The sequence below is a fragment of the Sceloporus occidentalis genome, unplaced genomic scaffold (assembly GCF_023333645.1).
Source record: "Sceloporus occidentalis isolate IW3139 unplaced genomic scaffold, rSceOcc1.0.p SCAF_2, whole genome shotgun sequence".
In the NCBI taxonomy this organism is placed as follows: Eukaryota; Metazoa; Chordata; class Lepidosauria; order Squamata; family Phrynosomatidae; genus Sceloporus; species Sceloporus occidentalis.
In genome coordinates this window covers 2,703,387-2,724,203 of record NW_028316982.1, presented here as the reverse complement: position 1 = coordinate 2,724,203, position 20,817 = coordinate 2,703,387, and the positions used below count along the sequence as shown (strand labels likewise).

Below are 20,817 nucleotides of genomic sequence, written 5' to 3'. Positions count from 1 at the left end.
TCACTTTAATGGAGGGTTTTGTGTGACTTTGTGTGAAATCATTACACAATCTCCTTTGTATGATAAACCCCTATGAGCAAAAGGGTCTCAAAGAATATAGCATGAGGTTGTTTCCCATCACATTAAGCCCCCAAAGCTAAATAGATGTCCCTAAGGATGTTCATACCTTCCATGATTTCATAGATGAAAACTGTGATGCATGCAGCCAAGCAGCCTCAGCGTGGGCTTAAAGTGGCAAATGCTGGTGGTGTCTGCATGGACCAGAAAACTTAGGAGCAGCCTGGAATATTCTGTCCCCCGAGCTTTCCCAGTGTCCTGCAATTTCCTGGGCACACCTGTTGCGATGCTGGCTGGCTATTCACACATGTGTCCAGCACAGCACTGTCACTGCTGACAAGGGTCATTCATTCTGAGGCCAGAACAAGATGCCCAGCATCAATTACACAGCTGGGCACACTGTTCTGACCACACCAGCAGTGGAAGTGCCACATCTCACATCAGGACATAGTCTAAACAGTCACCTGGCATCACAACAGAGGGCTCTGGATCTTTAGGGAAGATCTGGAAGAAAGGGTGAATTTTTCAGAACTGTTCTAAGAGTGTGTCCAGAGGAGGACAACCAAAATGGTGAAGGGTCTGGAAACCATGATGCCTTAACAGGAGTCACTTATGGAGCTGGGAATGTTTTGCCTGAAGAAGAGAAGGTTAAGAGGTAATATGATAGCCCTGTTTAAATCTTTGAAGGGATGTCACAGTGAGGATGGAGCAAGCTTGTTTTGTGCTGCTCCAGAGAATAAGACCTGGAATAAAGGATGCAAAGCACAGGAAAAGAGATTCAACCTCAACATTAGGAGGAACGTCTTGACAGTAAGAGCTGTTCCACAGTGGAAGACACTCCCTTAGAGAGTGGTTGAGTCTCCTTCTCTGGACATTTTTAAAAAGAGGATGGATGGTCATCTGTTGGGGATGCTTTGATTCTGTGGTCTTGCATGGCAAGAGATTGAACTGAATGACCCTTGAGGTTTCTTCCAACTCTGTATGATACTATGATTCTATGGAGTTATGCCTTTGGTTCGGTGCTGAACTGCCTGGCTAGAATGAGGTATCTTACATTAGGAAAACATATCCAGGGGTAGCTATGTTGACCATATTGCAAAGTATAGTCGGCTCTCTACATTTGCAGCTTTGACTTTTGTGGATTTGATTATTTGTGGATTTGAATAATATGTTCCCTCTAGGAATCTCTAGGTCCTTCAATGTGATTCTGCTTGAAGTTGACCATAGAGTTGTGCTGGAGGACCAAGAAACTACTAGAGAAAACACTTCCCTAGGTATATGTAGGGCCTCCAGTGTAATTCTGTGGTTAATTGCTGGCAGATGTTGACCACAGAGTTGTGTTGGATGATCTAGAGATTCCTAGACAGGTGATCTCTTAAGTTTAAAAAAGTGTTTTTTTATTTATGGTTTTCATGGGGGTCCTTTGGCCGTAACTCCATTGGCTGCAAATGTGGAGGGCCCACTGTACAATAACACACAAAACCCACAAAGCAGTGGATGTAAGAAACCACATTTTAGCTGCATCGGGGGAAACCCAAAGAGAGAGCCAATGGATTGGGACTTTATCATTTGAGGTTTCTATTGCCAACAATGATAAAATGTTTTTCCAAAACATTTGGACTACATTTGATATGTTTTACCAAAACAGCACCTAAAAATGTTTCCTAATGCAAAAATATGGAGGGCTTATTTAGAAACTGAGTGCTCTCTGCCTAACAAAGGAGCTTGTAGGTTCACAAAGGGCAGAAGCAACTTGGGTCTCAAGAGGAACATCTCTTTTTCTCTTGCCAATGGAACTTAAATTTTATTTCTTGGACCATCTACTTGGCCAGAAGGAGGAGAGGGATGCCTGCATGAAAGTCCCACCAATACCATCTGAACTGAGAACAGCCACATCATAACAAAAAGCAGGCTTGTGAGTAATATTGTCACATATTTTTCCTCCCATATGGTTTTTAACATCTTGTCTGATGAAGAAGCCACTGGAGCTTCGAAAGTTTGCAACATGTATTTTGTGCATTTTGGTTGGTCCAATAAAGGTATCACTGTTTTGTGGATTTTGGATGTTACTGTAGTTTGCTACATGGCCAACATCTGGTGTAGCAGTTTGAATGTTGGACTGTGGCTCTGGAAATCAGGGTTTGAATCCAGGCTTGGCCATGTAAGCTCCCTGGATAGCCCTGGGCAAGTCATACTCTCTCAGCTTCAGAGGAAGCCATTCACAACCCCCCTCTGAAGAAACATGCCAAGAAACCCCATTATAGGTTCACCTTAGGGTTGCCATAAGTTGGAAACGACTTGAAGTCACACCTCAATGACAAAACATGGCCAACACAGCTACTCCTGGATACGTTTTCCATATCCTTCTGTTCTGGTATTGATTTGTACTTGCTGCAAGACTTTGTGAACTGGGCAGAAAATTCTCCTAAATTGGAGGGTTGTCGTTCTCTGTGTTCCTATAAATAGAGTTCTTTTGGCTTGGCTGATCCATATTACACAGTGGTCTGGGCACAGAGATGTCCCTGGCATTTTCCCGGAACACCTCCCCTCCACTTTTTTCCAGGACAGTTCTGCCACGCAACAGCCCAGCTTGGTTTGTGTGCCCAAGGGAGTTGGCAGAGACAGCCAGTCCTGCCATGTGCCCCCCTGCCCTCCATTTCATTATTGCTCTGAAGGCTGTCATCATCATTGAGGGAAACAGCTGACAATGCGATGGTCAGACAGCTGGGCCACAAAGTGTCCAGAGAGGAGGGGGACGAAGAAGGGAGAGGTGGGCTCCAGCTCAAAATAATCTCCCAGACCCTCCCAGACACACAGACAGTTGCGGTGCCTTTGGGGAACAGAGAAAGGCTGAGCCCCACCAGGAGGATGAGCTGGCCCAGGTTGGTCCTTCTTGCTTCTAGCTTCCTGGCAGGTAGGTTGCACTGATATGGAGGGGATCTCTTGGTAGAATGGGACACTATTGTTCTTTTTTAATTGGGGTGGAAGAAGGAAAGATGGGGATTTCATTTTGAATTGAGATACATGAGCAAGTGATGGGGCCGTTGCATCACAACAGTCAAGGATTAGGGGAAGATAGACAGGCCTGCTGTGTGTGTCTAGAGATGGCTGCCAAATCTGTACCAGATTTTCCCAAGAATCATTGAGTTGGAAGAGTCCTCAAGGACCATCCAGTCCAACTTCATACTTCCATGCAAGAAGACACAACTAAAGCACTCTCAGCAAATGACCTCTGTCTAAAAATCTCCGAAGAGGAGACTCTCCCACCCTCCAATGCAACGTATTCCACTATTGAATGGTCAGTAATTTCTTCCCAATGTTTAGGTGGGATCTCCTTTTGTACGTTGAATCCATTGCTCCGTGTCCTAGTCTCTGGAGCCACAGAAGACCAGCTTGCTTCTTCCTCAGTATGACATCTGTTAAATATTTAAACACGACTATCATGTAACCTTCTTTTCCCCAGGCTAAACATGCCCAGCTCTCTGAGATGGTCCTCATAGGGCATGGTTTCCCAACCCTTCACCATTTTGGTTGCCCTCCTCTTGATACATTCCTGTTCTGAAACGGCGGCGTCCTCACAATACTAGACTGCTGGGTGGATCTATTTCTTTGTATATTAATTTATATCCTGCTTTTCTCCTGATATGAGTCCCAAGGTGGCAAGTTAAAACAAAGTTCAGCTGTAATGTGAAGTCAAAGGCTTTCATGGCTGGCATCCATAGTTTTTTGTGGGTTTTCTGGGTTATGTGGCCATGTTCTAGAAGAGTTTATTCCTGACATTTCACCAACATCTGTGGCTGGCATCTTCAAAGAATAGCTTCAGGCGAAACGTCAGGAATAAACTCTTCTAGAACATGGCCACATAGCCCAAAAAACCCACAAAAAATGTCAGCTGCAATTCGGCCACATAAGTTTAAGAACCAAAAGATTGCCTAAAATGGTCTTTGTTCACTGATGGAAAGAGATCAGGGTGGGGCAACTGAACCTCCTGAAAGAAGAGTAGCCACTGAGAAGGCTCTCTCCCTTCTCCTCACCAAATGCACCAGTGGTATTATTATTATTTTTATTATTATTATCTTATATCCCGCCTTTCTCCCCAAATAGGTACAATATTGGTAATGATGGTGATGGGAACAAGAGAGGCACTCTTAGAACTTGGGTGGCTTTATATAGGGAGATACAGTATTTTACATAATCTGGTTCCCAAGCCATATAGGGCTTTCAAGGTCTTAATGTGCACTTTGACTTGTGCCCAGAAATGAACCAGTAGCCCATAAAACCATTTCAACAAGGGAGTTGTGTCTTCCCTATAATCAGCCCAGGTCAGCAGCTCTGATGTTTTTGAACAGTTTCCAAAGGCAGCTCCACATAGAGTGCATTACAGTAATTCAAATGGGATGTAATCAAGGCATGTGTCACCATAGCCAGATCTGACATCTCCTGGAAGAGGTGCAGCTGGCATTCTCATTTTAGTCGTGCAAATGCACTCTTAGATACTACTGAAATGTAGGATCAGACCGGACTCAAACTAGGATAACCCCATCCAACAAAGACTGAATCCATACTCCCTGATCTATGTTTCAACTGAAATGTGGCTGTATTCCTGCCAACATTTCACAAATGAAAACTGGCACATGTCCGGCTAAGCAACTTTGGTATGACCCATGGGTAGCTTGACGGTAAAACTTAGGGACAAGTAACAAATGGTACAAAGGATGAAGCAAAGGAAAACGACGCCAAAGAACTTACAAAATTCCAGCAGGAATAACTGTTTGTGCTCACCTTAAAGGCTGGATGGATGAGGAGGGGTTTATGGTAAATGGTGGCTGTGCAATGAAGAGGTGAGTCAACCAGATGTGGATGGGGCTAAGAAAAGGCACACATGTCAAAAAGGATGAAAAAGCAAAGCAAAGAAAATGGCAACTACACTGTGCACTCTATTAGAAACAGAATATGCAGCCTATTATGCAATGCCTGGGAAGGCTTCTCTGAACAGGATGGTCTTCAACTCCGTTTTGAAGCTGGTTAAAGCAGTGATGGCCCTTGTGTCTCGCGGGGGAAGAAGGTTCCAGGAGTGAGGGGCAGCGAGTGAAAAGGGGCGAATCCGAGATGGGGCAGAGGAAATCCTGGGCTGAGACAGGAACCCTTGACTACCAGAACAGAGGGCCCAGTGGGAAGGTGAGGAGAAAGAAGGTCTGATAAGTAAGGAGCGGCCAGTCCATGGAGGGCTTTAAATGTCAACAGCAGGAGCTTATACTGAATGCGGAAAGGGAGGGGGAGCCAGTGAAGGCCCGAAGGCTGCTTCTGTGGCCTTTGACTTCTTGGGGCCATACTTTTCCTGGTCCAAAAGAGGTGAATTGCTTCTCCTTTTAGGTTGCAAGGTCCCACCTCTGCAGTGTTTAACAGATACCTGCATGTTAGGGAAGGGGCTGGTTTATCAGTATTTTTGGCACTGGTTAGGGTTGCCATAATTGTCCACTTTTACCAGGGACAAAATGTGGAACAAATTCAAGACCAAACTGTAGGACAACTGCAGGACAAAACTCAGCCCAAAATGTAGGACATTGAAGAAAAATGGTGGACCTTAAATGTCCTACATTTTGAGCTGAGTTTTGTCCTGCAGTTGCCCTACAGTTTGGTCTTGAATTTGTCCTACATTTTGTCCCTGGTAAAAGTGGACAATTATGGCAACCCTAGCACTGGTGCAATTGCTCACCCATGAAATAAATGGAATAATAAGCTCTACTTCGCTATGCTAGCCAGGTAGTTTGAGTGTTGGACAATGACACTGGAGACCAAGTTTCGGATCCCTAAGGCACACAACAGCAGCAACAACAACAATGATACCTTTGTTGGGCCAACCAAAATGCACAATATACATATTGCAAGCTTTCGAAGCTTCACTGGCTTCCTCATCAGAAGTTTAGAAATGGATCCTATCTGCACGGATCAAATAAACTGGCACAAAGTGCCTGTTTGCTCCAGATCTTCCTGAACGATCCATTGGACAGCAATTCAACATGGTCCTGCTGCGCCACTTGGTGCATCTGCATGGCTCATTCACCAGAGCTCTCTGGCAGAGAATGCTAAATAGCTCACGAAACTACAAACCCCAGAATGCCACAGCTCAATGCTGTGGCATTCTGGGATTTGTAGTTTCATGAGGTAGCCATCCTTCTCTGCCAGAGAGCTCTGGTGCTCCAACAAGCTACAGATCCCAGGCTTCCATAAGATGGAGCCATGGCAGTGAAAGTGGCGCCAAACTGCATTCATTCTGCAGTGCAGATCCAGCCACAGATGCCTTAGCAGTGCCTGGATGTGGCCCAGATGCCTCCAAATAAGCCTCCTGTGTCAATGAAACTTTGGAAAAGACATGTTGTTGTTGATATTGTTAAAGTTTATTTATAAGGCGCCATATGTTTACATGGCACTTTGCATAATAAACAACCAAAATACAGATAAAAGTCTGCCTAAAAGTGAAAAGCAGGAAATAATAAAATTAACAACATATCATTACAACATTTCTAAAACAACAGACAATTTAATGTGCATTATTTTATTGTCTATTGTTTTAGAAATATTGTAATGATATGTTGTTAATTTTATTATTTACTGCTTTTTTAAAAAAGGTATAATAGCTTTAGTAGAATAAAACTGGAAAACTTTGCAAGAATGTCTAATTATTGGATGTCAAATATTTTTACTGTCTTAGTTAAAGAACTAAAGGAATGTATAGGATTGTTTATTACAGTTTTAATAAAGAGGAAGAGGGAGAAAAGGGATACACCAAAATATATGGAAATAGAATTGAACTTTGGGGTGAAGATATGGACGTATGAATTATATATTAAATATATATATATGAATTGTAAGCCTGAGGACAGGGAAATGTCTAATTAACAATTTGTAAGCCGCTCTGATAGCCTTTTGGCAGAAGAGAGGGCTATAACTATTATTATTAGAATGGAAGAGATTTATTTGAAATATAGTAAAGAAGAGGAAGTCATTTTATGTTTGCTTATATGTTTATAATAGAATAGGAATGAATGTTTAGAGTAGCTATGTAACATATATATTGATGTGTGTTTGAAGCGTATTGTTGGTTTAATAATTAAAACTTAATTTAAAATGTTTTTTTAAAGTGGTAAAACTTGAAAAGCAGGGGGTGAGAAATTAACAACATATAATTACAGTATTTCTAAAACTATAGACTATAAAAAATACACATTAAAAGACATGATCTATTCTACACCACCAGAAATTGACTACAGAAACTCAATCTGCTCCTAGGAAGAAAGAGGCTTTTGCAAAAAGCTAGAAAGCCAGAGAAGGCAGGAATTTCTTGCAAAAGACAAGGTTTCGAATACAAACCCTCCCTCCAACCATTTCTTTCCAAAACCTTTTTTGAAATTGCTAAGCATGCAAAAATCACACACACACAACCCCAACATTTAAGTACTGATCTGACTTTGTCCTAACATCCAGCATTCATATGGCATTTCTTTGGCTGCACTGGCCTACCTTAAAAGGTCTGCTGCAAGGATAGCATTAAAATGTCAAAGTCTTTATAAGAAATCCTCAATCCTCAAAAATGGGAAAGAAAAACATGCACTGGCTCGCCACCTAGTGTCCTCTGGTGGTAAGGCAGGCTGAGGCTGCATCTACACTGCAGAATTAATACACTTTTGGAAGAGACCACAAGGGCCATCCAGTCCAACCCCCTTCTGCCATGCAGGAAATCCAGATCAAAGCATCCCTGACAGATGGCCATCCAGCCTCCGTTTGAAGACCTCCAAGGAGGGAAGAGTCCACTACACTCCGAGGAAGGAGTGTGTTCCACTGTCGAACAGCCCTTACTCTCAGGAAGTTCCTCCTAATGTTGAGGTGGAATCTCTTTTCCTGCAGCTTGCATCCATTGTTGCAATGGGTCCTGTTCTCTGGAGCAGCAGAAAACAAGCTTGCTCCCTCCTCAATATGACATCCCTTCAAATATTTAAACAGAGCTATCATATCACCTCTTATTTAACCTTCTTTTCTCCAGGCTAAACATCCCCAGCTCCCTGAGTCGTTCCTCAGAGGGCTTCATGGTTTCCAGACCTTTCATCATTTTAGTCTCCCTCTTTTGGACACGCTCCAGTTTCTCAATGTCCTTTCTGAATTGTGGCGCCCAGAACTAGACACAGTATTCCAGGTGGGGCCTGACCAGAGCAGAATATAGTGGCACTATTACTTCCCTTGATCTAGACACTATACTTCTATTGATGCAGCCTAAAATAGCATTGGCCTTTTTAGCTGCCGCATCACACTGTTGACTCATGTTCAACTTGTGGTCTACTTGGACTCCTAGATCCCTTTCACACGTAGTTTCATTCAGCCAGGTGTCCCTGATCCTATATCTGTGCTTTTCGTTTTTCCGCCCTAAGTGCAGTACCTTACATTTCTCCCTGTTGAAGTTCATTCTGTTAGCTGTGGCCCAGCTTTCTAGTCTATTCAGGTCATTTTGACTTAACCTTTTCTTCTCCAGGCTAAACTCCAGGCTACTTTAAGTCATGGTTTCCAGACTTTAACCATTTTGGTTGCCCTCCTCTGGATATGCTCCATCTTGTCGACATCTTTTTTGGATTGTGGTGCCCAGAAAAGGACATAGGATTTTAGGTCAGCCCTGACCAAAGCAGAACAGAGTGGTACTAAATTGTCAGTGCCCTCCAAGGACCCTGGCATTTTGGGTAACAAGATGATTTGCCCAAGGTCACTCAGTGGATTTCATGTCTGAGCAGTAATCGAACCCTGGTCTCCAGAGCCTTGGCCCAATGCTCAAACCACTATGACCTGTTGGTCAGCTTCTAAATTCAAAAAGGACCGTCAGTTTTTCACAATCTTCTACATGACAGCCCTTCAGAAAGATGGCTATATCATATTCACAAATGCCTTTGTTGTTTTTATTTGCTGTTGAATCCACTTCAATTTATAGTGAGACTATATGGATATTTTCACATGCAAAAATAAAGCAACTTACACATGAAAAATGCTGCCAATGCCACCAGGCAACTGCATTCTGGCTTCCATGTTTGCAAATTGGTCTGAGCACAGCTGGAAACCAGGATGCAGTCATAGAATGATAGAGTTGGAAGAGACCACAAGGGCCATCCATTCTAACCCCATTCTGCCATGCAGGAAATCGCAATCAAAGCATCCCCATTGACAGATGGCCATCCAGCCTCTGTTTAAAGACCTCCAGGGAGGGAAACTCCACCACACTGAGGGAGTTTGTTCCACTGTCGAACAGCCCTTATTGTCAGGAAGTTCCTCCTAATGTTGATCTGGAATCTCTTTTCCTGGAGCTTGCATCCATTGTTCCGGGTCCTAGTCTCTGGAGCAGCAGAGAACAAGCTTGCTCCCTCCTCAATATGACATCCCTTCAAGTTGTCTGGTGGCATTGGCGGCATAAAATAATAATAATAAAAATAAACAGTATTATTATTATTATTTTTCATGTGATAATTCCCCATTGCATCCCATAAGTAACTGTATCCCGGCATGGGTAAGTCGCTTTATTTTTGTGTGCAATAATCTCCTATGAATGAGACACCTCCAAGAGTCCTGGTCATCAACTGCCCTACTTGGGTCTTGCAAGCTCAGAGTTTGCTTTGTTGATGCAGTTTTCATCTTCTTTTACTGCCTTCCACTTTCCCCAGCATTATCGTATTTTCCAGGGAGTCATGTCATTTCATTATAGGCCCTGGTTTTGACCACCTCAGTTTATTCATTTTGGCTTCTAAGGAGAGTTCAGGCGTGATTTGCTCTCAGTCCCATTCATTTGCCTTTTCGGTAGTCCATAGTATCTGTAGACCCTTCCTCCTGCACCACATTACAAATGAGTTAGTTCTCTTCCTTCTTCACTGTCCAGCTTTCATGTGCATAAAACAGAAATCAGACATACCGTGACATGGTCAAAAGGTCTGAAATTTACCCTGGAGAACTATTACAAAACGCTTTCCAGATGGCACCTTTCACCAGAAAAGTTAGCAAGAATGTACAAAGGACGAAGCAGTAAGTGTTGGAAATGCTCAAATAACATTGGTATTTTTTCCCCACACATGGGGATCATGTAATAAGAACAAGCTTCTGGGCCCAAATAAATATATCACTTATAAAGATTTTAAAAATGAAAATTCACTTGAGACTAGAACTGGGGACTAGGACTTTACTTATTAAATATGCTGATTTACCATCTTCAAAAAACAGTTTTCTAGGAGATTTAGCCTTCTTTGTCAGAGAGCTCTGATGCCACAACAATCTACAAATCCCAGGGTTCCACAGCCTGGAGCCATGGCAGTTAAAGTGGTGTCAAACTGCATTACCTCTACAGTGTAGATGCACCCTTAGTCATAGATGCAGCAATGTCCACAAATAAACACAATCTGCCCTTTGCAGAAAGGAAGGGGTAAAGTTTGGATTTTAAAAAAAAGGTTCCCCAAGGATGTAGAAATAGAGAAAACATTCAGCTAGAGAAGAGCGCATGGTTGCGATAGCAGCAGGGGCAGATTCCAGCTGGATGAGAAGGCACTAACCGAAGCAGTCTTTGAAGACAGATAGGTAACTCACATGAAAGCTGAGGAAAATTGGTCCCAATTACTGGCTCGAAAAAGGAAGCAAATATCAACCGCATTCCGGTGACAAGGGAATATTGCTGACAGATGCACTGCAACACGGCTGCATCGATCAACGATATCCCAGTAAGGGCTAGGCGCTGGAATTATTATTACTGTTTTAGCTATTATCAAAGTTTCTTGCTCAGAGGCCATGCACTGAAAGACTGGGCTTATGTTTTCAGTTGGCAGGAAAATGTCTGTTTGCCCATTTGGTCAGGTCGCCGTCCACTCCAGTATGGTGAATAGATTTTGTATGGAAGACTCTCTCTTGGTAGCTGCTGGCCATAATGAACATGAACAGAGGATGCATTTGCACAACCTGGGATCTGTAGTTTGAGAATGCACATATAATCCTCTATAAATATGTGCTGGATCTCTCTGGAGGAGAATGCTAAGCACAAACAAATACAGGAATAACCTGGATATGGTAACTATAATGCAATTGATAGTCAGGTCTCTGGAGACCAGGGTTCGAATCCCAGCTCAGCCATGGTAACCCACTGGGTGACTTTGGGCAAGTCACACTCTCTCAGCCTCAGAGGGTGGCTGAGAGACAGAGAAGGGTAAATATCTCACAAAACTATGAACCCCAGGATTCCATAGGACTGAGTCTTGGCACTTTAAATTCTGCAGTGTAGATGCAGCCTCAAACAGCAGAAGGTAGAGACCTTGGACTGGTTTACCTGCACAAATTGAGGTATCTATGTCGGTCTTACCTAGGGATGCCATATCCCGCCTGTAGGTGGGACAATCCCTCTTTGGGCGGTGCCGACCCGGTTCCGGTCCGGTTTGGCACCAAAACCGGGACGGCACCACCTGCGGCCACCTCTGCCCCCGCGCGTGCCGCGGGGGCCTCCAAAGCCTCGCTGAGGCCTAGCCGCGCTCTCCTTGGTCAGAGCTCCGGCCGCGGAGACGCTCCCTCCCAGGCCCCAGCGAGGCCTTCGAGGCGGCTCCGCGATCGCGGAGTCATCCAAGGCCTCGCCAGGGCCTGGGAGGAAGAGGAGGCCGCTTGCCACTGCGGCGATGGCCGCGATGACGGGCGGCCCCCGCGCCCCTTCCCGGCCTGAGAGGAGGCTGAAGCTTCCTCCAAAGCTGGGAGGGAGGACAAGGTTTAAAAATGTAGGACCTTTTTTTTAAATTTCCTGGCCAGGTAATTTTTTTAAAGTCCTACATTTTAAAACCTTGTCCTACATTTTTCCTGGTTTGGAGGTCCTCAGGTATGGCAACCCTAGTCTTACCCATCTTGGCTCCATTGCATTGGACATCCTCTACCATCCCTAGCTGGCAAGGCCAATGGCTATGATATCTGGGATAATGGGCGCTGTAATGCAATATATACTGGTGGCACTGGCCTGGAGGAATGGATTTGCTTCCTAAACAGTGGCAAGAATATGTTAATCTGAAAGTACAGTCAGCCCTCCATATCCAGAGAATCTTTAAGCATCCACAGCTTGTAAATATTCCAAAAAGATCTAAATTTCAAACAGCAAACGTTGGTTTTGTCATTTTATGCAAGGGACACCATTTGACTTTGTCCTTGTATTTAACGGCACTTGAGCATCCATGGATTTTGGCATCCACAGGGATCCTGGCTGGAACTAAAACCCAAAGGTTACCAAGGGTCCCACTGGAGTTCATTTCCCTTCTATGGCTGCAAAGCACTGTGAACATCTCACCCCACTGGCAGCGCATGAGCCTGTAAATTCATTTATCCACATCTCGCATTAGCTTTTACCCCATTGCTCCACCTGCATTTTAATCTCTCTTATTTTGAAGCTGTATTGTTATGGCCTGTGGCCAAAACAAACAAAAGTGAGCCAAATTGGGTTGCTCTTAAACAGAAGAAAGCAAAGCAAGGATGGAAAGTTTGCAAGTGTTTTTATTCTGAAGCTTGAAATGTAACTATTGGGAAGAAGAGAACATCTTCCACAGCTGCCCTTTATGATTTACCTTATGGTGGGTAACTTTGAACCTCAAGCTTATGGAAGTTACTTTTTGGGACCACAGCCCCCCAGAATCCACCAGCTAGTATGGCTAATGGTTGTGTTGATGGAGGTCTCTTTCACATTGCACATTTCACCCTGTTATTATCCAGAGCACTGCAGAATATATATATATATTCTAATACTTATTAGCTTCTTTATTGCATAATCTAATAATTATTAGCTTCTCTATTTCTATACTATATATACTATACTATTTCTATACTATATATACTATTTCTTTTATATATATAATGTATGTATTATATAGATTAATTATAGAACAATATATTAATATCTGCTGTGTCAAAAACTTAAACCGATTACTTGAACTTCCATCTTCACTGTTCAGTTCCTTGAAAATGCATTATGAACGGGTACCAAGTTGATTTGATAACCTCTGACATATTGTTATATTTTTAAAAAACAGGGGGAAATCTCACCTTCCTGATATTTAAAACATAAATAAAAGAAAATATGTTGTTGGAGGCTGCCAGAAGAGAGAGCGCCAAGAACTGGAGATACCCAGACAACGCGTCCTTAAGGGCCTGGCTTAAGAGGGCATGGTGCCCTGCTGCCCTATTTGAAAAGTTGGCATTTGAATTAAGGGCATTTGATTTCTATCCTGGCAGCTCACAATAATAATTTTAAAAACATATTGCAATAATTTTTTTTCAAAGTATATAAAGTATAGTACAATCAGGAAGATTAGAGAAAGAGATAATCCTATCATTTGTAAAATACCTGTTGTGAACGTTATACTGTATTTGTAATGTTAAGATATGTTTAATAATAATAATAATATTAATAATAATAATAATAATAATTTATTTATATCCCGCCTCTCTACAAAAGCAATCGGGGCGGCTTACAAAGTTAAAATATACAGTCCAAACCCTCAACCCACCCCCTCCTTAAAATACAATTAAACAGTGTGCAATTAAAACATAAAACATACTTAAAAAACCATACAATAACTGTGGCGAAGTCGGAAGTCAGCAGTTAGATTTCCCTTCCGATGGCCGGAGAACTCTTCAGGAAAGGCCTGCCGGAAGAGATCCGTCTTTATAGCTCTTTTAAAGCTCTTCAGAGTGGTAATATGACGGATCTCGTCCGGCAGCCATTCCACAATCTGGGAACAACAGCTGAGAAGGTCCTCTGGGAGGTCGCAGACAGCCTAGTTTTGCAAGGCTGTAACATATTTTTCCCTGAGGATCTAAGTGATAATAAAAATATTTTTTAAATTGACAAAAAAAAATGAATAAACAAAAGCAGTTCTCAGGGCAAAAAGGATCTATCTTTGGTTTATTGCTCTTCATCCAGAGCACTGCAGAATCCAGATATCTTTTCAACTTCTCCAGAGCCTCATCTCACCCTGATGGCAATAGGCTTTTGTGGGTTTTTCAGGCTATGTGGTCATGTTCTAGAAGAGTTTATTTCTGACATTTCACCATCATCTGTGGCTGGCATCTTCAAATGCAGGCATGGAAGGATACACACACACACACATACACACACTGTGTGACCCGGGATTGGGATGAGTGATTTCCATGTTAATCTGTGTATTGTTCTTTCCTGGTGTGATAGATGTGGCACCACAGTTATACGGGGCTCCTTCGGTGCTGCGTAGTGCAGACCCCGTGCCAGAGGAGTACTTTGACGCTGTGCACCGTGTGGAGCAGCGTGCAGCATCATGGTACATGGGGGTGAAGTCGGGGTGTGCATCATGTGGATATGATGCCCTGACTCTGCCTCCAGGCCGACCTTAACGCCGATCTAAAGAAGCCCTAAATCTACAAAAGCTTCTGCCACAACTTCTTTCTCTCACTGAGTCTCAAACAGTGCTACAAGGTCCCTTTGCATACATTCATCCTCCTTGATAAGTTGAAGTCTAGATACATGGGCCTCAAACAACTACACCTCCCCTTCCAACAAGGCAATTGGTTTGCACTAGCCGCAGCTATAGCCTTTTAGATCAACATGGGGACCACCTTGGCCATGGAAACCCACTGGGTGGCCATGGGTAAGTCATACTCTCTCAGCCAATAGCCATGGCAAAGACCCCCCCCTCAAAGAAAGATGCCAAGGAAGCCCCCTGATAAGTTGGAAACAACTTCAAAGCACTTGGTCTGGAATTTGATGAAACCACAATAGAGGCACAAAGAGGCCTCTGGCCATGTGCCGAGTGCGAGGGAGGGGTGAACAACCTTTGCCTGATATCTGAGGTGCCTTCATCCATTTCAGCTTCTGGATTGGACCAGCTGTGTAAGAGCCCCAGTGGCTCTGGCCGGCCGGAATCCCTCTTTGGGAACTGAGCTGTCAATGCGAAATGCCCTCAGCAGCAATTCCATTTCAAGCCCAGGTTGCGGCCACACTGCAGAATCAATGCAGCCTGACACCGCTTTAACTGCCACGGCTCCATCCTATGGAAATGCTGGGATGCCCAGTTTGCTGTGGCACCAAAGCCGTCTCATAAAAACTACGAATCTCAGGCTTTCTGTAGCACTGAGCCACGGTGCTTGAAGCAGCGTCAAACTGCATTCATTTCCGCAGTGTAGATACAGCCCACGTTTCCAGTGTGGGTTTAACTTTGGGCGCGTCTGCACTGTAGAAATAATGTAGCTTGACACTGGTTTAGGTGCCGTGGCTCCAGCTGATAGAAATCCTGGGATGTGCAGTAGTTTGCTGTGGCTCTCTGAGAGAGAAGGATGAAATATCATACAAAACTGCAAATCCCAGGAGTTCATAGGATGGAGGTTCAGCTGGTATGAAACTGATCTAATAATGGGATGCCATGCGACGTAGACACAGCGCTAAGGAGTGCTCTGCTTGAAAGTCTGGAGGAAGGATGCTTTTGCTAATTCCGCAAATCCTGATAAATGGCACGGACACTAAGTCTCCCATCTTGTGACCCTTGTGGCCACAGAGAAAGAGAGTTTCCCTTCTTCTCTGCCTCGGATCGGCCCTTCCTAGCCAATAGCCTGACCCAGGAGAAAAGCAGGCTAGAAATACAGGCAACACACCAACATAAAAATAAGTTGGTTTGTTTAGGAGAATCTGTGGAGAAGGAGGGACCGCTGCAACTGGACTTGAGCATCTTGAATGTGGATTTTGGAACCAAACCCAGTGGATACCAAGGGCCCACTGTACAATGCTGGAACAGATTTTATCAATTCAATAAAACAGATGTTACGGTCTTATGCTATCAGAACAGATATCAACATCGTGGTCATAGTGGCCTTATGCAATTGGAAAGCTCCTGCTGCCAACTTCTTTCTTTCAGTTAGTCTCAAAGGTGTTGCGAGACACTGATTTTACAGACTAACAAGGCTCTATATCTCTGAGTCAACCATGACAGCTCAGCAGAACTCACAATGGATCATAGGAACACACAATGGGAGGTCAGTTACATGGCTGCAAAGGTTCCAGAATGCATCCACTTGGGCAGTTGGGCTCTGAGATCTCAACATGGCTGGCTCCAGTCTGTTTGCTCTCCTGGCTCTGGCCTTTTTGGTCTTCCCCACTGTGGACGGAGAACGTTTTTGCCAACAGACCCGCCAAGGGACCTTCTGCTCTTGTAGTGGAAATGAATTTGGGTGTTCCTGGAAGGGGGTGACTAAGCCATTGAAGAGCCTGTGGATGAGGGTGACTAAGCCATTGAAGAGCCTGTGGATGTGTCTGGATGACCCATTGAGGAGCCCGTGGATGTGTCTGGATGACCCATTGAGGAGCCTGTGGATGTGTCTGGATGACCCATTGGGGAACCTGTGGATTTGGCGGGAAAAGCTACCAGAAAATGTCTGGCTTTTCATCACCCTCTTTGCCGTACCTCTCATACAATTCTGCGCTATACTTTGGCTGCTCAGAATGACCCCTTCCCTCATTCGTAGAAAGAACCGTGGCACACAGACAGAGGTAAGCATTGCCCACGGTCTTCGATCTCCATCTTTGGAGAAAAGGGTTCGATAGCTTGGATAGAGCAGAGCCAGAGCAGAGTGTATGTTCACGTTCATGGGCATCACTGCTTCGGTTGTGCTTACGGAGGTCCAAAACACACTGAAGAAATAATCCAGTTTGAGACTACTTTAACTGCTTGGGCTCAGCGCTAGGGAATCCTGGGGACTGTAGTTTGTTGTGGCACCAGACTACAAAGAGAAGGCTCAATATCTCACAGAACAACGCTTCCCAGAATTCCCTAGCATTGAGCCAGCGGTTAAAGCGGTCTCAAACAGGATTATTTCTGCAGTGTGGTTTTGGACTGGAGTCAGGGAAAGCAAGGGCTAGGTGCGCTTGAGGATTGCAATGGGGCCTGGGCTTGGAAGGTCGAAGCAGAGGGGCTTTTGGATTCACAGGGATGATGGGTCCTAGCATGTCCACCGCATCATTCGCAACAGGTCCCAGCGTTTCCATGGCTTCAGTTGCAAGTCCTAACATGTCTGCAGCTGCTTCAGTCCCAGGTCACTCTCAGCAGGTCCAAGCATATTGTCCACTGCTTCAATTGCAAGTCCCTGGGCCTTGTTCCCACTACGTTTAAATCGGGATCGGGGCCTGGGTTAAAGGTTCCCACTGAATCCGATTTTAGAAATCGATTCAGAAAGGGGGACCAGGCAGTTTGCCCATTTTTGCCCAGTTAACCAGCATCAAAAAGATCCTGCGTTTTTGCAGTTTTTTGGGCTGGATTGAAATAAACCGATTCAGCCCAAGTGGGAACCAGGCGAGTTCGAATCGGATTTGAATCCACCCTGGTTCCTGCCGGCAGCCTGGCCCACGGCCTCTCCTGGCCCCCAAATCATAGGTCCAGCCTCCTTACTGGCTTCTTTGGCCACTGACTGGCTTCCATGCGCCTTATTTTAAATCCCCCCCCCCACACACACACACACAGGAGAGGCCAGAAGGAGGTGGCAGAGAAGCCGGAAGCCTTGCAACCTCCTTCCTGGCTTTGCCCCGGCATCTCTGAGGCCTTCTTCCGGCATCCTCAGCTGCAGGAAGTTTTAAAACAGGTCCCAGGGAACCCGGTCAGAGGCCAAAGAAGCTGGTAAGGAGGCTGGACTGGGGATTTTGGGGCCAGGAGAAGCCAGTGACAGGATGAGCCATCAAGCTTCCCCTCGCCACTTGCCGATTCCCAAACTGATTCCTGGAACCGGCGCAAACATAGTGGGAACCACGTGTTTTTTTTGAACCGGTACCTGGAATTGGTTCAAGAATCAGATGCCACGGTAAGTCCATGTCTACTGGCTTCAGTTGCAAGTCCGGTCATGTCCAGAGGCTGGTCCCAGCATGTCCACCCTTCAGTCGCAGGTCCCATTATGTCCTAACATGTCCACTCCTTCCTTCAGCATCAGGTCCCATCATGCCCTAGCATGTCCACTCCTTCAGCATTAGGTCCCAGCAGGTCCACTGCTTCAGTTGTAAGTTTAGTCATGTCCAGTGCATCAGAGGCTGCTCCCGGCATGTCCACTCCTTCAGTCGCAGGGCCGCCACTTCTGACCCTGAGTCAGAAACCATGTCCATGTTCTGGGAGCAGAGTATGACACCATTTTCATTCTCCCAGGTGCCTCTCTTCGCTCAGGCTTGGCCCATCAACATGGCAGAAGACCGGGAAAACAGGCAGAATTTGCTGTCTATATCTCAAGCCCTGGTGGACTTTAAGAGCGGAGTCCAGGTGAAGATGCGTGAGGGCAAAGACAGCGCACAGACCTTGGCCTCCGTGCTCCAAGTAATGGAGGACTTTTTCAGCAGGGTCCAGCCCCACCTGCCCCAAATCCATCAGCAAGAGGTGGCAGCTGGCCAGAGAGGAGGAAGGCCAAGAGTGCAAGTGGCCTCTGACCAGGACTTGGCGGCTGTGGAGAGACCACACACAAGCCAACGAAGCCGGGTATCTCAAGCCCAGGGGATGCCAGCTGCCCAGGGCCTTCGAAGAAGCCCTAGAAACCTGGGGAAATAAAACTGGCATACCTGGCACCCCTCCACAAGAGCCAAAGGGTGCCCAAAGGACACTCGTCATCTTAGGACTCTCTGCTGCCTCTGGCCAAGGAGAGAAGATTCCATCACGTCTTTCCTCGCTGTGCCACGCGGACATTGGATGTGGACATTTCACCATTTGGGGCGGGACAATCCCACCGGTTCCACCCAGGCTGAAAATGTCCCATCCAGGTCGAGCTGCCTGTCCCGGGTTCAAGTGACGGGACGCAGCTCTGCAATGGAGAAGACGAGGGGAGAGCTAGCACCCAAAGCCGGGTTGCTCTGGGGCTCCAACTCCCAGAGTCCAGCCGGGTGCTTTGAGCTCAACCAAGGAAGGAAGGAAGGAAGAGAGCACTACATCTCCCAGCAGCCCCTGCCCACCATGCCCTTCCATCCTGCCACTGCTGGTCAGTTGACCGGGCTCCCCTAAGCACCTGCTTCCACCCCTTCCTCCTCTTTCCTCTCCCTTTTTCCTCTTCCTCTTCCCTTTCCCTCTTTCCTCTCCCTCTTTCCTCTCCCTCTTTCCTCTCCCTCTTTCCTCTTCCTCTTTCCTCTCCCTCTTTCCTCTCCCTCTTTCCTCTTCCTCTTTCCTCTCCCTCTTTCCTCTCCCTCTTTCCTTCCCTTCATCTCCTTCCTCCTCTTTCCTCTCTTTTCTCCTCTTTTCTCTCCTTCCTCCTTTCCTCTTCTTCCTCCTCTTGCTTTCCTTCCTCCTCTCCCTCTTTCCTCTCCCTCTTTCCTTCCCTTCATCTCCTTCCTCCTCTTTCCTCTCTTTTCTCCTCTTTGCTCTCCTTCCTCCTTCCCTCTTCTTCCTCCTCTTGCTTTCCTTCCTCCGCTTCCTCTTTCCTCTTCTCCTTCATCCTCTTCTTCCTTCCTTTCTTTTTTAAAATATATTTTTTACTACATTTTTTAAAAAGAAATCATATATCAAATGTAAACACAGACATACAATTCATCTTCTTTCCTAACAAGCAATAGAGAAATCTCCTTCTAGGTCTAAGCCATATCTCCTCTTCCTTCTTTTTCTGGAGGTCTCCTGCCTTCTAGTATTCAGTGAGGTCTCCAGACATTATTCACAGCGAAATAGATTCCTTACAATCTCAAAGGAAACATGCTCCATTTGCAAGAAGTATCTCCAATCGCAGACAGGATTGCAAAGTCCATCTGTTTGTGGATGCTTTAAGCCGGTATAGTCACTGTTTTCCAAATATCTTTATCACTCCAGTCCAAAAATGAAGTCTTTTCCCCGTTCTGTTTTTAAACATTTTATCAAAGGTTCCCATTGCTTTTCAAATGGATTCATTGAATTCTTCTTTAAGAAATGTCTTAATTTATCAGTTTCTAGAACATCATACCATTTTATCAACCAGTCCTTTCCATTATTTATGGTCTTCATTTTCCATTTCTGAGCAAAATCTATATTTTGTCCCAAATCTTGCGCCCATTTCACCATCTGGGTTTTGACTTGTTCATCCACTAATTCAATTTTTAATAACATTTTGTAATAAATCTTGATTCTATGATTATCTTCTGAATGAACCATTTCCCCCCAATTCCATATCCGCTTCGCCAATTGCTAAAGTCTTCACATCCATTATAAACCTTCCTCTAATCTGTCTATAAGTAAACCAGGTACAGCCAAGGCCTTCTGATATCAGTGGCTCTTGTGGCTTCATTTGTATGTCTTTGGCCCTTTTGATCCATCAGATCTTCATGCGTTCCCCATTTTCCTTGGCTTAGCTAAACCCGGTTACATAAAGCTTCCTTTATGGAGGCCCGTTTCGGGAGGACTGGACAACATTTAGCTTTAATATTCAACCAATATTCTTAATAGTCAGTGCCTGATACAGTGGACTCTTGTTATACTCTGGGGTTTGGTTCCAGGACCCACCGTGGATCCCAAAATCCATGGATGCTCAAGTCCCATTCAATATAATGACAGCAAAATGGTGTCCCTTATAAAAAAAATAGAACATCCAGGTTTGATATTTGAAATTTATACTTTTTTTGAACATTTTCAAACCATGGATGCTTGAATCCATGTATAAAAAATCTTTGTATAAGAAGGGCCGATTGTATAATGATAATTAAAGTGCTTCTTAGAGTTTAATTTATTATAAAATAGATATCCATACAACCCAAAAAGAAGTTCTGGTCCCTTCCTTGCT

General features: G+C 44.8%; 1 protein-coding gene across 2 annotated transcripts in view; it reads left to right on the top strand.

The window, feature by feature from the left end:
• The first annotated feature begins 2,869 nt into the window (after positions 1-2,869).
• The window catches only part of LOC149317872 (acetylcholine receptor subunit gamma-like), a 63,337-nt gene continuing 45,389 nt past the window's right edge, over positions 2,870-20,817 (top strand). Inside the window, exon 1 of one of the 2 annotated variants that reach the window (XM_089507394.1) lies at positions 2,870-2,939. Coding sequence is in view for 1 of the 2 variants with exons in the window: in XM_089507395.1 (XP_089363521.1) it covers positions 2,926-2,971 (46 nt within the window). In the remaining variant the exon portion in view is untranslated. Of the gene's footprint in view, positions 2,972-20,817 lie in introns of both variants that reach the window. The other variant, XM_089507395.1, reaches the window with a different exon arrangement.